Source organism: Lepidochelys kempii, chromosome 11 (assembly GCF_965140265.1).
Source record: "Lepidochelys kempii isolate rLepKem1 chromosome 11, rLepKem1.hap2, whole genome shotgun sequence".
NCBI lineage: Eukaryota > Metazoa > Chordata > Testudines > Cheloniidae > Lepidochelys > Lepidochelys kempii.
Window position 1 is genome coordinate 19,686,120 of NC_133266.1, and position 12,247 is coordinate 19,698,366.

Below are 12,247 nucleotides of genomic sequence, written 5' to 3' on the forward strand. Positions count from 1 at the left end.
TACTATTCAATTAATCAAATTTGTTTAACAAGAAAACTGATGCGAGTCCACACTCTTTGAAAGATTTTGGATTGAACCTCCACTTCCTGAGAATTTACACCCTGACCCTGAAGAGAAAACACCAGTGGCCAAGACCACTGCCCCCACAAACATTCTACCACCAGCAGCCAGTCATACCTCTGTGCAAGCGGCAGAGGGTTCAGAGACCTCGATGTTCAGAATCCTCTTCTATCACAGCCTCTACCTTTTCCCACCCATCCATTCAGGGCTACTTTTGATGCCTCAGTTGAGAACTGCCCAACATTATTTAAGCCAACCACTTCTATCACCCTGCTTCCCCCATATTTGGGGATCATCTCTCACTTTTGGCCCACAATTGGGACTCTATCATGAAGGAAAAGTGGGTTCTATAAATTATCCAGCACGGTTACTCCATCTAATTTCTCTCCTTTCCTCCCCACAAAGCCTCTTCCTGGTTCCTCTTTATGGAACATTCTAAGGCAGACGTTCTTTGTCAGGAGACAAATTCTCTTCTCCAATGAGGGGCAATAGAATAAGTGACACCTCAGTATCAAAGGAGGTGGGCTATTAGATGGGGTGAGATCCGAGTTACCCAGGTAAGAACTTTCTGTAGTATCTGGCTGATGAATCTTGCCCATATTCTCAGGGTTTAGCTGATCGCCATATTTGGGGTCAGGAAGGAATTTTCCTCCAGGGCAGATTGGAAGAGGCCCTGGAGGTTTTTTGCCTTCCTCTGTAGCATGGGGCACAGGTCACTTGCTGGAGGATTCTCTGCTCCTTGAAGTCTTTAAACTACGATTTGAGGACTTCAATAGCACAGATATAGGTGTGAGGGGTTTTTTGTAGGAGTGGTGGGTGAAATTCTGTGGCCTGCTTTGTGCAGGAGGTCAGACTAGATGATCATAATGGTCCCTTCTGATCTAAATATCTATGAATCTATGAAAGGAGAGGGTTCTATACCCCATACTTCTTAGTCCCCAAAAAAGACAGAGGGTGGAGACCCATTATGGATCTTTGACAACGGAACATCTTTATTTAAAAGTCAAAATTCAGGATGGTTACACTAGCATCCATAATCCCTTTCTACAGGAGGGAATTTGGGTTGTGGCTCTTGCCATGAAGGGTGCCTATTTTCATGGAGATATTCATCTGTCCCACAGAAAGTTTGTTTAGTTCCTAGTAGGTCAGGAACACTACCAGTTCAGAGTCCTTCCCTTTGGACTAGCAACAATGCCCAGTGTATTCATGAAGGTTCTCTCTGTGGGGGAAGCCTAAACGAGACAGCACAGTTACACATTTTCCCCATATTTGGATGATTGACTCCTAGCAGGACAGCTCGGCGACTCCATCATCTAGCAGCACTGGGTGTCTGTGTGAACAAAGAACCCAGTTTTGACCCACATGCAGATGGCAAACTTTATTGGAGTGACAGTGGGCTTACTTTCAGTAAGAGATTTCCTCCCCAAAGAAATATTTCAGATAATGAGCAATCTGATAACACAGATTACTCGCAGACCAAAGACTATGGTCAGGGTATTCCTTTCTCTATTAGGACACAGTATAACAAGTACAACCCTTCTGGTTTGAGGCTTTCACCTGAACAATCACACATAACAGGGCACTTGGATCCCATAGAAGGTCAGGCTGCACGTTAACCTGCTGGAACTGAGAGCTGTCCACCTGGCCTGCAGGGCCTTCCTCCTGTTCATACATTCACTCCATATCCAAGTAATGGCAGACAACATCACCACAATATTTTATATAAACAAGCAGGTTGGAGCAAGTTCCTTTCCCCACTGCCAGGAAGCAGACAGGTTTTGGAATTGGTGCATTGGAAACCACATCTTTATCCAAGCCAGAGCAGCTATTGGCCACAACTCCCAGGGTGACACTCCCCTGCTGTCATGCACAGATAAACTCATATATGCCTTTCTGTCCAGTCCCCTGCTACCCAAGGTCTTGAGAAAGATCCACCACAACTGGACCAGAATTATTTTTATAGCACTCACCTGGCCCAGACAGTTGTGGTTCCTAGACCTTCTGAGAATGTCAACTTGTCCTATCAGGATCTGTGCCTTCCCAGATCTTCTAATTCAGGAAGATGGCCAAATCAGACACCTCAGTCCAGACCCTTTTCACTTCACGGCCTGGTGCTTGGATGAGCATCAGATCTAGAATGCTCATATTTGTTAGCCGTCCAAGCCATTCTTAATCAAAATAGGAAAGATTCAACTAGGACCTGCTACCTAGCTAAATGGAGAGGTTTCTGGGCATGGCATAATCAGTCTTCCTCAGACTCTGCAGATATCCCAGTCATTTTAGATTATCTCCTGTCATTGAAGAACTCTGGTCTTTCCATTAGCTCACTGTGTGTCCGTCATGCAGCAATACCTCCCTTCCTCCATTTTAATTCACTCAACAACAGTTAAATTCATGAAATGCCTAGTCAGGACCTTTTAGTAATCAGGACTAGTAATCAGCAGACCACCATTTGAACCTCTGGCAACATGTTCTGTGTCCCCCCCTCCCTTCCCATAAAAGTTGCATATTTAGTTGCTATTACTTTGGCCAGAAGGGTCAGTGAGATGGGGGCATTCATGGCCAATCCACCATATACCATTTTTCACAAGGAATGGATTTCCCACTGCTTTCATCCCAAATTCCTCCTAAAGTTATTTCTGAATTCCATGTCAACCAACCTATCCATGTATCTGTTCTCTTCCTGAAACTCCATGCTTCTGCTGAAGAAAATAGGTTTCATTCACTGATGTCAGCAATTTTCTAACATAGGGACCAGCATCTGAAGAAGAAATCAAGGTTACTTACCTGTAACTGTTGGGCTTAAATCTGGTTGGAAATCTAAAGTTGTGGGAGTCATATAACTTTAATAATATAAGTAATGCTGGGTTTATGGAATTAGCCAAGAGCATTATACTGGTTTTAGTTGGTCATTTTCAGATATTAGTAAAACATCCTGGTTCAAGCCATTCTGCAGTAACTACTGGAAAAATATTATGTGTTATTTGAACACAGAACAAACTGAGAAGCTCTAAAATTTCAGAATATTAATAATTCAGGGACATTTGTTTTAATAACAGTCTTTTCTTCGCTGCACTTTGTTAAACCAAATTGAACTGAATGGCGGGGAGGGTAAGACTTACAGTAGGTATACTGCTTTGCATTAAAGCATTTCATATTTTCTATTTTGCATTTAAAAGGACCATAGTTTAGTTACTTTTTGTTATTCCATTGGTAGAGGTGATACATCAAAGGCGCTTACAGCAGGGTGAAAAATTAAACATGACGGCTTTAGTAAACATATACAGCATAATAATGTTTAGGAATCGAATAGTAGCATAAGTATGGTGGCTATCACTTTTCTTTTCTTCTGGAATAACTTGTAATCAACTACAAGATTATTTTGTTATTGTTTGGAGTGATTCAGGTTTTCAGTAACATAATTCCGTATACAAATGTAATGGAATCAAAGTGTTTTATTCATGAGCTCAGCTCATTAAAGAATAAAGGTACCCTTTTACATAAATGGCATTATTAAGAATTTTCAGTTGTTTCTGTCAAAAGATTTATAGTATAATGCCTTCCCTAGTGATCTCTGCACTTATAGAGAAATAAAAATTATCCATCCATCTCTGATTACTCTGCCTGACATGTAGCTAAGCTGTTATCATAAGGAATTAGGTGAATAGCCCTTTTGTGATACGTTTAGCTATGTATTTTCTTTATGTTGACTTCTATTTGTTATGCTATATTATACCATGGGCCTAAATCTCCTCTCATTTTTACTCCAGTGTAAATCAGGAGTAGGCCCATCTAAGACGGTGGGCCTAAATGGGCGTAAAACTGACGTTCGCCTACGGTTGCTTAAATCAGTTGCTTTGCTCCCAGTGACATGTGTGAGAGGAATCTTTATTGCAATGAATTGGCTTTGCTGTGGGTACTGCAGCAAGGCAAATTCATTTAAGCTGCCTTAGGGAAGTGTCACAGATCTGGTCAGCACCCCCCTGCAGCTGTCCACCAGATTGTTGTGAGGGATTCCCCAGTGTTTTAAGCTTCCTTGTGTCTCAGTAGGCTGTGCCTCCCTTGGCTTCTCTGGCACATTTCTTGGGCACTAACTTTGTCTGTTATCCCTTTATGGAATTGGAGCTCCTCAGCCCACTTGCCTAGGCCCTCAGGTCAAGTCGTGACTCCCTCTCCCAGAATCCCAGCAAAGGTGTGAGCCTTCTGGGTTCCCAGCAGGCATGTGATAATTGTGAAACATGTAACACACAACCACGTTGCACAAAGTCTAACAAATTATTGCTCTTTCACTTAACAGAAAAGGCACAAGGAAATACAGTTCATTTAGAAAATAATAAACATTCTAAACACAATGTTACTCACTACCTCATCTTTCCCTTCGGAGTCCTTGAGGGACCTCTGTGCTCAGGATGACAGGCAGGTCCTCTGCTTCATTAGGCTACTACAAGAAGGATTGCTTTTCTCCCACCTTGAGGTGAAGAAAAATGCCCCCCTCAGTGGATCAGCTCCTGCTCTCTTATAACTTCATCCACCTTTGTCAGGTGATGTCCTGCTTAGCTTCCTCACGTGATCACAGACCCCTGCCAGGTGACTTTGTTACCAATGTGACCTCCTACCAGAGCTTATACTTGAAAAACTGACTTGCTCTGGGAATTAGCCATATATTTGTTATTTAGATGGCCAATCATCAACGTTTAACCACACTCTTTTTGTTAGGCCTTTGCCACTACCGCAGCTGGAATTTCAGTTCAGCATGTAGATAAAGAGACCACAGAGAAGCTGCACATTCAAAATGGAGTTTGTAGCGTGGTAAAGATATATACAGAGAGTTCATAATCTCACACATGATTCATATGTTGGACAGATTTTTCAAATTGTCACAATAAGTGAGTGGAGAATTAGGCCCAGCTTACTGTATTTAAATAAAATACAAACACCAATTTTCCTGTCCTTTAACACTGCTACACTTGAAATATAAGCACCTTTATATTCAGTGATGGCCTATACAAAAGGCCTTACTGTCCATACATGCCTAGATTACCAAAGCAGCATCTCCGATTTCTATGTGCCATCTCGGCACAAAAACATAGAGCCTATCACTATACCATCTAAGTACCTGTAGCTATTCCTTGTTCAGGGTGTCATCCAATTCCAGGTGAGTGGGTGTTCACAAAGAAAATCTGCTCTACTAATTGGTAGAGTGCTCTACCTCTTGGTTTGCTAATAGATCAGCTTGTCCACTCTGGCAGCCTTTGGTTGACAGGTATTAGCTTCTTGAGCTATAAAGTGGCAGGCAAAGCACAGAACGAATGAGCGCCACTGGAAGACTTTCCAACTATTTAAAAACATATTATCAAATTCCTATACAGTACAGGACTTCACTGAAGTCAGTTGAGTTGTATCATCTTACCCCCGATCTGAATTTGTCCTTATATATTTGTTATAGGATGATTGTTGGCATTAAATAATTTGATTTTTTTTCCCTTTGAATATTTCAAGGTAGCTCATTTTCACAAACATCCCAAGTGGTGACTTTGCTATCTAATGGAACAGTGTATTTAATCGATAACTGGTTTGTTATCTGAGTCTGATCTAAGTGTAAGACATTATAATTTGTATGTCATTGAACTCCTGTCTGCAAAAATGTGGAAATGATTTCCCTGTTCTTTTTAGTTTTTGTTCCTGTTTGTTAATTTGCAAAGTTTCCCATTTGCGAGTAAAATTATCCTTAGAACTCCAGAACACATCATTTTGAAAGAATTAGGTTTTGGAAACTAATAAAATTAAGGCCTTGCTACTTCTACATTTCTCTTTGGAAATATATGTATATGTTTGAGGAGTAATACAGATGAATAGAGAGTATGGCTATAATCCTTGTCTTGTTCCCACTGAAACTGGTGGCAAAATTCCCATTGCCTTAATGGGTATAGTATTAGAAAATTAGACATTTTGGTATGTAGATTGTCTGTGTGTATTCTGTATTTTCTTACTGCGTGCAATATTGGGAGAGAAAACGTGTCTACTGACTTTATAGTTACATAATTACTTACCAAACTCCATTTTACCAATGAGTGCTCCAGAGGTTGTGAATTGGCATCTTGGGGGCATACTATTGTGATGAATTGTGAATATGTCTGTACAGTTTATTAATGGTACATGAGATTGTAAGTACTATGTGTCTGTCAGGCTGCAAACTCCATTCTGAATGTGTGGCCTTTTGCCTTCTACTCTGTTTGCCTCCAAGTAGGGTTGAAAATTCCAAGACCTGGTGGCAAAAGAATAATAATAGAGGGAATTGACGCTTATCATTGGAAATCTATTCACTCTAGGCAAAAGACTAGCCCCCAGACGTCAAATTGGGGGGTGGGGAGGAGTAGGAGAGTCTTTACCGAATGCAAGCGGTTTGAAAACAGTGTGCAGCAAGATGCCAGGGTGTGTCTTGGCTGGATACTCTGCTGGCATCTTCTGTGCTGCCAAGCCCAGCTGTAGCAAGACTGTCTTCTCCCCCTTGTCCTTATCCCCCCACTCCCCACCATCTGCCTGCTTTCTCTCTTACCCCTAACTGTTCCTCCTCCCTTACTTGTGACACCTACCCCAGTTTTCCCTTCATTCTGCCCTGCCTCCCCTACCCCTTCTGCCCCACCTCCTCCCCCATTCATAACTCCCCCTTCTGCACCCACCACAGCATCTGTCCTACCCACCATTACCCTCCATCTGCCTTTTGCCCCTGCCTCACCTCTAACCTGCCTCTTGTCCCTACCCAGCCTCCCTGCCTGCTGGCCTTCTGCTGCCACCCAACAACCCCCCTCTCCCCTTCTGCCTCCCACTGCATTTAACACCCCTTCTGCCTCCATTAGCCCTGCCCTGATCTCTGCCCCCCGACCCTTTTCCCCACTCATCTCCCAGATTATTTATAGTGACAGCTCCTGTTGCCTTCCCTGTTTCCCCCTTTTAGGTCTCCCAACCTCACCCTGATCCCCAGATCTCCAACACCCCTTTCCTTCCAGCTCCCCTGGTCCATGACCTCCACTTCCCTCGGTATATTACCCCTTTTCTGTCTCTCTCCCCAACTTGTTGTTGGAGGAGGAGTGGTGGGATGGGACGTGGCAGGCTTGAGCCAGTCTCTGCTGAGCAGTTGGCCAGGGTGCCAGGCAGTGCCCCTCACTTCCTACTGGGATGAAGGGGCCCAGCCACTGAAAGTAGTAAGGAGCCAGCTCTCTTCCCCTCCCAAGACACCCTGTAATTCAAGCACCGCTGGTCCTGCCCAGAACAGAATGAGCAAGGGGGAGGTCACCCTGGCAATTAAGTCACCTGGCAGGAGTCTGTGCTCATGTGAGGAAACTGGTAAAGGGGTCACTTGACACAAAGGGCTGAAGTTTTTAAATAGCAGAAGCTGGCCTGCTCAGGAGCCACTTTCTCCTGTCCACGAGGGAGAGACCACTCACCAAGTAACAACCTGCATGTAGCAGGGGACACCCTGCCTGCCTGCACCCAGAGGGTTCCCCGAGGACTTCCAAGAGAAGGGTGAGCTAGTGAGATAGATTACAGTTTCAGATGCTTCTTTTCTTTATGATCTATACTCTCTATGCTTTACATGATTATGTATAAAAGAGCATAACTATGTTAGACTGTGCCAAGTTGTTGACTGCTTCACAACTATGGCGTGCCCCGACAGAGTTAAATTGTAACCAGAGGTTTCACACTTTTGGGGTGGATTTCTGGAGGAGGGTGTGTTCAAGTACTGGAGAATCTGAAGCTCTGCAAGCAGAGGAGCTAGTGGGGGGCTGGACAGTGAGTTCCAACACTCAGAGAGGGGTGCCAGTTAGAAGGTTTGTTCCCTAACAGGATACCTAGGAACCCCGAGATTGGGCTAGTTGCTTGACTCCATTCAGGCTACAGGAACTTGAAACACCCAGCAGAGGTTTGGATTCCCTGCACAGCAGTCTAACTGGCAGCGAGTAGGGCGTGCTTACTAGTGTCTGTGACAACTATGGGAGAGGACCCAAGATTCCTTCTTTCCAGCTCCATACACTTCTACATAGCAGCCAAACACAATCCCAATCACATGTTCGGGCAGCACAAAGACTACCCCATTCCAGACAGGCCAGCAGAATTAACCCCTTGCAAGAGAAGCAGATATTTCACCCCCTCACGCTCTAGAATTCCAGCCGGTAATCACAGAGTTCCAGGGAGCAGAGGTTCTACTACACCCTTTGAAAAAGAACAAGGTCTGCTCCCCCCATATGGGATCTGCTCATAGCCAGTGTGGAGTGAGGCATGTCCTTCAAGCACAAAGTCTCTGGGAGGACCAGCTAGGGAAACGCCACGCTGTCCTCCAATGTGGGGCTATACTTTAAAGATAAATAGATGTGTTGTATTCCTTAAGATAGATACTGAGGGGAAAAGACCCTTAAGTAATATTCCTTTAAAATATATCAGAAGCATAGAGAGAGGGGGAAAAAAAGATACCACTTAAATGTGTTCCAGACTCAGTAATTTACCAGGGATTACCTTTTCTGTTTTCTTCAAAGTAGTCTGTGTGTAGGGTGCACGTTTAACTAATTTGTAAAGTAGCCTCAAAGAAAGAGTTGCAGCTTACTTAGACTCCTTTGTAGGTTTCCCTGGCAACCATTGATTGCAGGAAGAATAGAGACAGAATAATCAATTTGTTTTCATCTGATAATTAGGGGGAAATGATATTGCATACAATTACAAATAATTTTCTAGCCATACAATTACGACGGCAAGCCTTTTCATAGTGTTCAATGCTCTAGCCAACAGAAGAAAATTTGTCTATGTTCCTCTAAGGTCCCTGGTTGCCCCTGGAGATAACTACCTTGTCTTAGCACTTTTAAGCACTGGCAACAAGTAATAAATACTTTTGAAATATTCCTCTATATTAACATTTCAGATCGTCTTGGTTTTAATGTATTAAACTCCTGTATAAATAATATGACACACTGTTATCAAAAGCAGCAGATGTTAAGCTAACAAGCAGATTTCTTTGGTTGGAACAGGGAGAAGCAGAAAACGAGACAAATGCCAGAATACAGTGGTGTATCCTCAAGTTGAAACAGAAGCATGTCCCTGTGAAACGTTTATCACCCAGCCCCATGGAAATTGGTCCGACTGCATTATTGCAGAAGGAAAAACCGAGCTGCAATTAGGAACGAGATTCCAGGAAGAGATCAAACAATGTGGAGAAGGTGTGCGACTCCGAGCTATTGCCTGTTATGATAAGACTGGCAAACTTGTGGAACCATCCTACTGTAGTAGTTCTGGTAAGGAGATAAAATAGTGCGTAATGAATGTAAACAATCCAGATAGTCAATGCTTACTTACTAGGTTATTCATTCTGCACCCTTCAGTACATAGGTAACTTTTCACTTGCTGGAGTGGAGCAACTCTGTTATAGATCCCATAAATGCTTAATGTGATTCTGCTTTCTTAACATATCAGTGCACTTTTTACAGCTCTTAGTCCAGTGTCCTGTGTTACCATTTTTTACAAGGGTCTGTTGGTATTTCCCTTCATAAAATCCTTCTCTACTGGAATTTGTAAGTGAATTAAATGGAAACGTTGCAGGTAAAGTAGGGCACACAGTCACAATGCAGGGATAGATTTCTTTTCCGCTTGTTTAAAAACATTATAAGAGCATGTATTGAGCTGGGAACTACAGAGTTGAGGTTCCTTCTCCCACCCTTAGTTTGATGTGGTACAACTATGTATTTTTATAATATTGTTATTTAAACTGCTCTTCTCAAATATAGAGTGAGAAATAATCACTCCTCGGAAGGGGTTCACAGTCTAAGATCCTGATCTTACAATGAGCTCTGTGTGGGCAGCTCTTGCACCTGCATTGAGCGCTTCTGAAATCACTAATGTGTGGGCACAGGTGCCTGCTCACATAGAATGGTTTGCAGGATGGGATGGGGTGGGGAAAGGTAGGAGACAGCACAATTTAAATAAAGGAGAGTGTAGAGTGACTCTTGTTGAGGGGCACAAGGAACAGGAAGTAATTTAATTTTAAAGAGGAATTTTGAAAAAAAAGACAGGCAGCGTAGCATGAATGAAGGTGTGAAGCTGAGAGTGGAGGGAAGGGCAAATGGTGTGGTTATTGAGTAAAACAGGGAGCCATTGAATGCGTCTGAGGAAATGATAGAGGTACCTGGGACCACATTGTGGAGAGCCTGCAGGATGAAGACAAGCAGCTTGAATTTGCTGTGGTAAGAGTCAAAAAGCTAACAAAGAGATTCAATCCTAATTTGAATTCCATGTGCAGCTGTTTATTACTGTTCCAGTTAGCTGCACAGATTCGTAACACTGCTTTTCCATGTTTTTGTTTTCCAACACCATGGTGCTGTACCAACTCCCCATGGTTCTCACATGGGACACCTGGTGTGCCGTGTAACAATTTATTATGATTCTGTGCTGCAGGGGAAGAGGAGCATTGCTTTTTCACACTCCTTCAAAACCCTTTTCTACAAAAAGGGAGCAGTTGGTGCTTAGGGAGGTGGATTTTTCTGTGTAGTGATTTGTTCTTTTGAGGAACCCAGGGCTTGTGTGACTACTAATTAAAAGGAGTTTACTGTGTGTGGCTTCCCTGAACTGATTGAATCCATTTTGAGCCATGGTTTTCTTTCAGTTATATTCATATGGAAATATAATGGCTGCAGTTCTCTCTTGAATGTAGTAGAGAGTGATGGCCACACAGAAGTGTTTTTAACTTCTTGATCCTCAGCCTCTGGCCTCAGTAGAAATTGGAGCAGCAGGGGGCCTGCACTGACATAAGGTCAAACACGGACATGACACTAGTGGAGGATCTAGTAGAATTCCATTCCACCCACATCCTATCTCCAGAGTGCCTCTGATCCACCTTCTCCCTCCTTTGACATTGGGCGTTGGGAGGGCAGCTGGTGCAGGAGGTGAGAGAGCTGTTTCCTTTAGCTTTGAGCAAGTGGGCTTTCAGCTGTGCAAGGACAGTTCTCTACCAGCTGTCTCCGGCCAGATCACTCGGTGTCAGAGGCCTTAACAAATGAAGGAATCTGGTTCATGATGGATAATCAAAAAGGTCTTGTCATAGTAAGGGACAGTGCAGAACTGCACCATCTCAAGGGGGACCACAGGGAGGCATTTGGCCTTGCAAAGGCAGTGTGTCCTCTGGAGCTCTTGAGGAGACATGCACCGAGCCCAGTAGCTTGCTCCTCTTCAGATGACTGGTGTCTGTCACCTCTGTGCCCAATTTGGAGTACCCTGTGCTCTCTCATGAGGGAGCAGGGAAGCAGCATTATTCCTTTATACTCCCCAGAGCACACAAGCTATCCAAACTGGTACACAATTAGGAAAAAATAATTTATTTTTCTTTCAGTGTATAATGATGGGACAAGAAAGAAATGTGTAGTCAAGGTTTTAAGTGATTTTCAGACATATTACAAGTGGAATCATACAAACAAAAATGAAACTTTCTCTCTGCTCCCCCCCGTAAACCAGAAAATAACCAACCAAACCCAACAATGAGCCCCAAGAAGAACCTTGCCCCAAAAGTCCAGCCAGATGTACTAGCCCTCAACACATCTCTCCTTCCCTGAAAGTACAAGAAAATGGATGGTCTTTGCAGTGTGCCTTAAAGGTCGAACTTAGTCATGCTGTTTCAGACCAACTTTCCACCATGTTAAAGTTGAACATTCTCTTCTCTTGAGTTGGATATATGCTGTATTTTTGTTTAATTACATATTGCAGTGTTCCTGCTACTATTTTTGATTTTATCATGTATATTAGTAGGGGTGTGTGTGTGTGAGATATATATATAAAATTTAAAAAATTATGTATATATACGCTATCACTAGCAGTTTACACCAAAATATACAGAATTACATGTAATTGTCAGGGGAAAAGAAACCTTTCAATCAAAAGACATTCCTAGGGGAAAGGATGTAACTAAGGATTCACCTTTTGTAACTTTGGTGCCATTTTCTGCTAATTGGTTTGCCTGGTTCAATTTGTACTGAAACTCCATATTTAGGTACAAGAACAATCTGTTTTAGTCCAACATCCTCACATGATGTGATCCTTCAAAGCTGTTGTCACTTTTGCCTAACAGTCTATCTAAGAGCTAAATGGGCTCTAAATTTAGCTCTGAAATCCCAACTGGACCCTCCTTTTCAACCTCTCTCAGATATTTCTTGTT

General features: G+C 43.0%; 1 protein-coding gene across 2 annotated transcripts in view; it reads left to right on the forward strand.

The window, feature by feature from the left end:
* The window catches only part of THSD7B (thrombospondin type 1 domain containing 7B), a 517,186-nt gene that overhangs the window by 372,981 nt on the left and 131,958 nt on the right, over positions 1 to 12,247 (forward strand). For both annotated transcript variants that reach the window (XM_073305365.1, XM_073305366.1), the window contains exon 14: positions 9,078 to 9,341. In XM_073305365.1, coding sequence (XP_073161466.1) covers positions 9,078 to 9,341 — 264 coding nt within the window. The remainder of the gene's footprint in view (positions 1 to 9,077; positions 9,342 to 12,247) is intronic.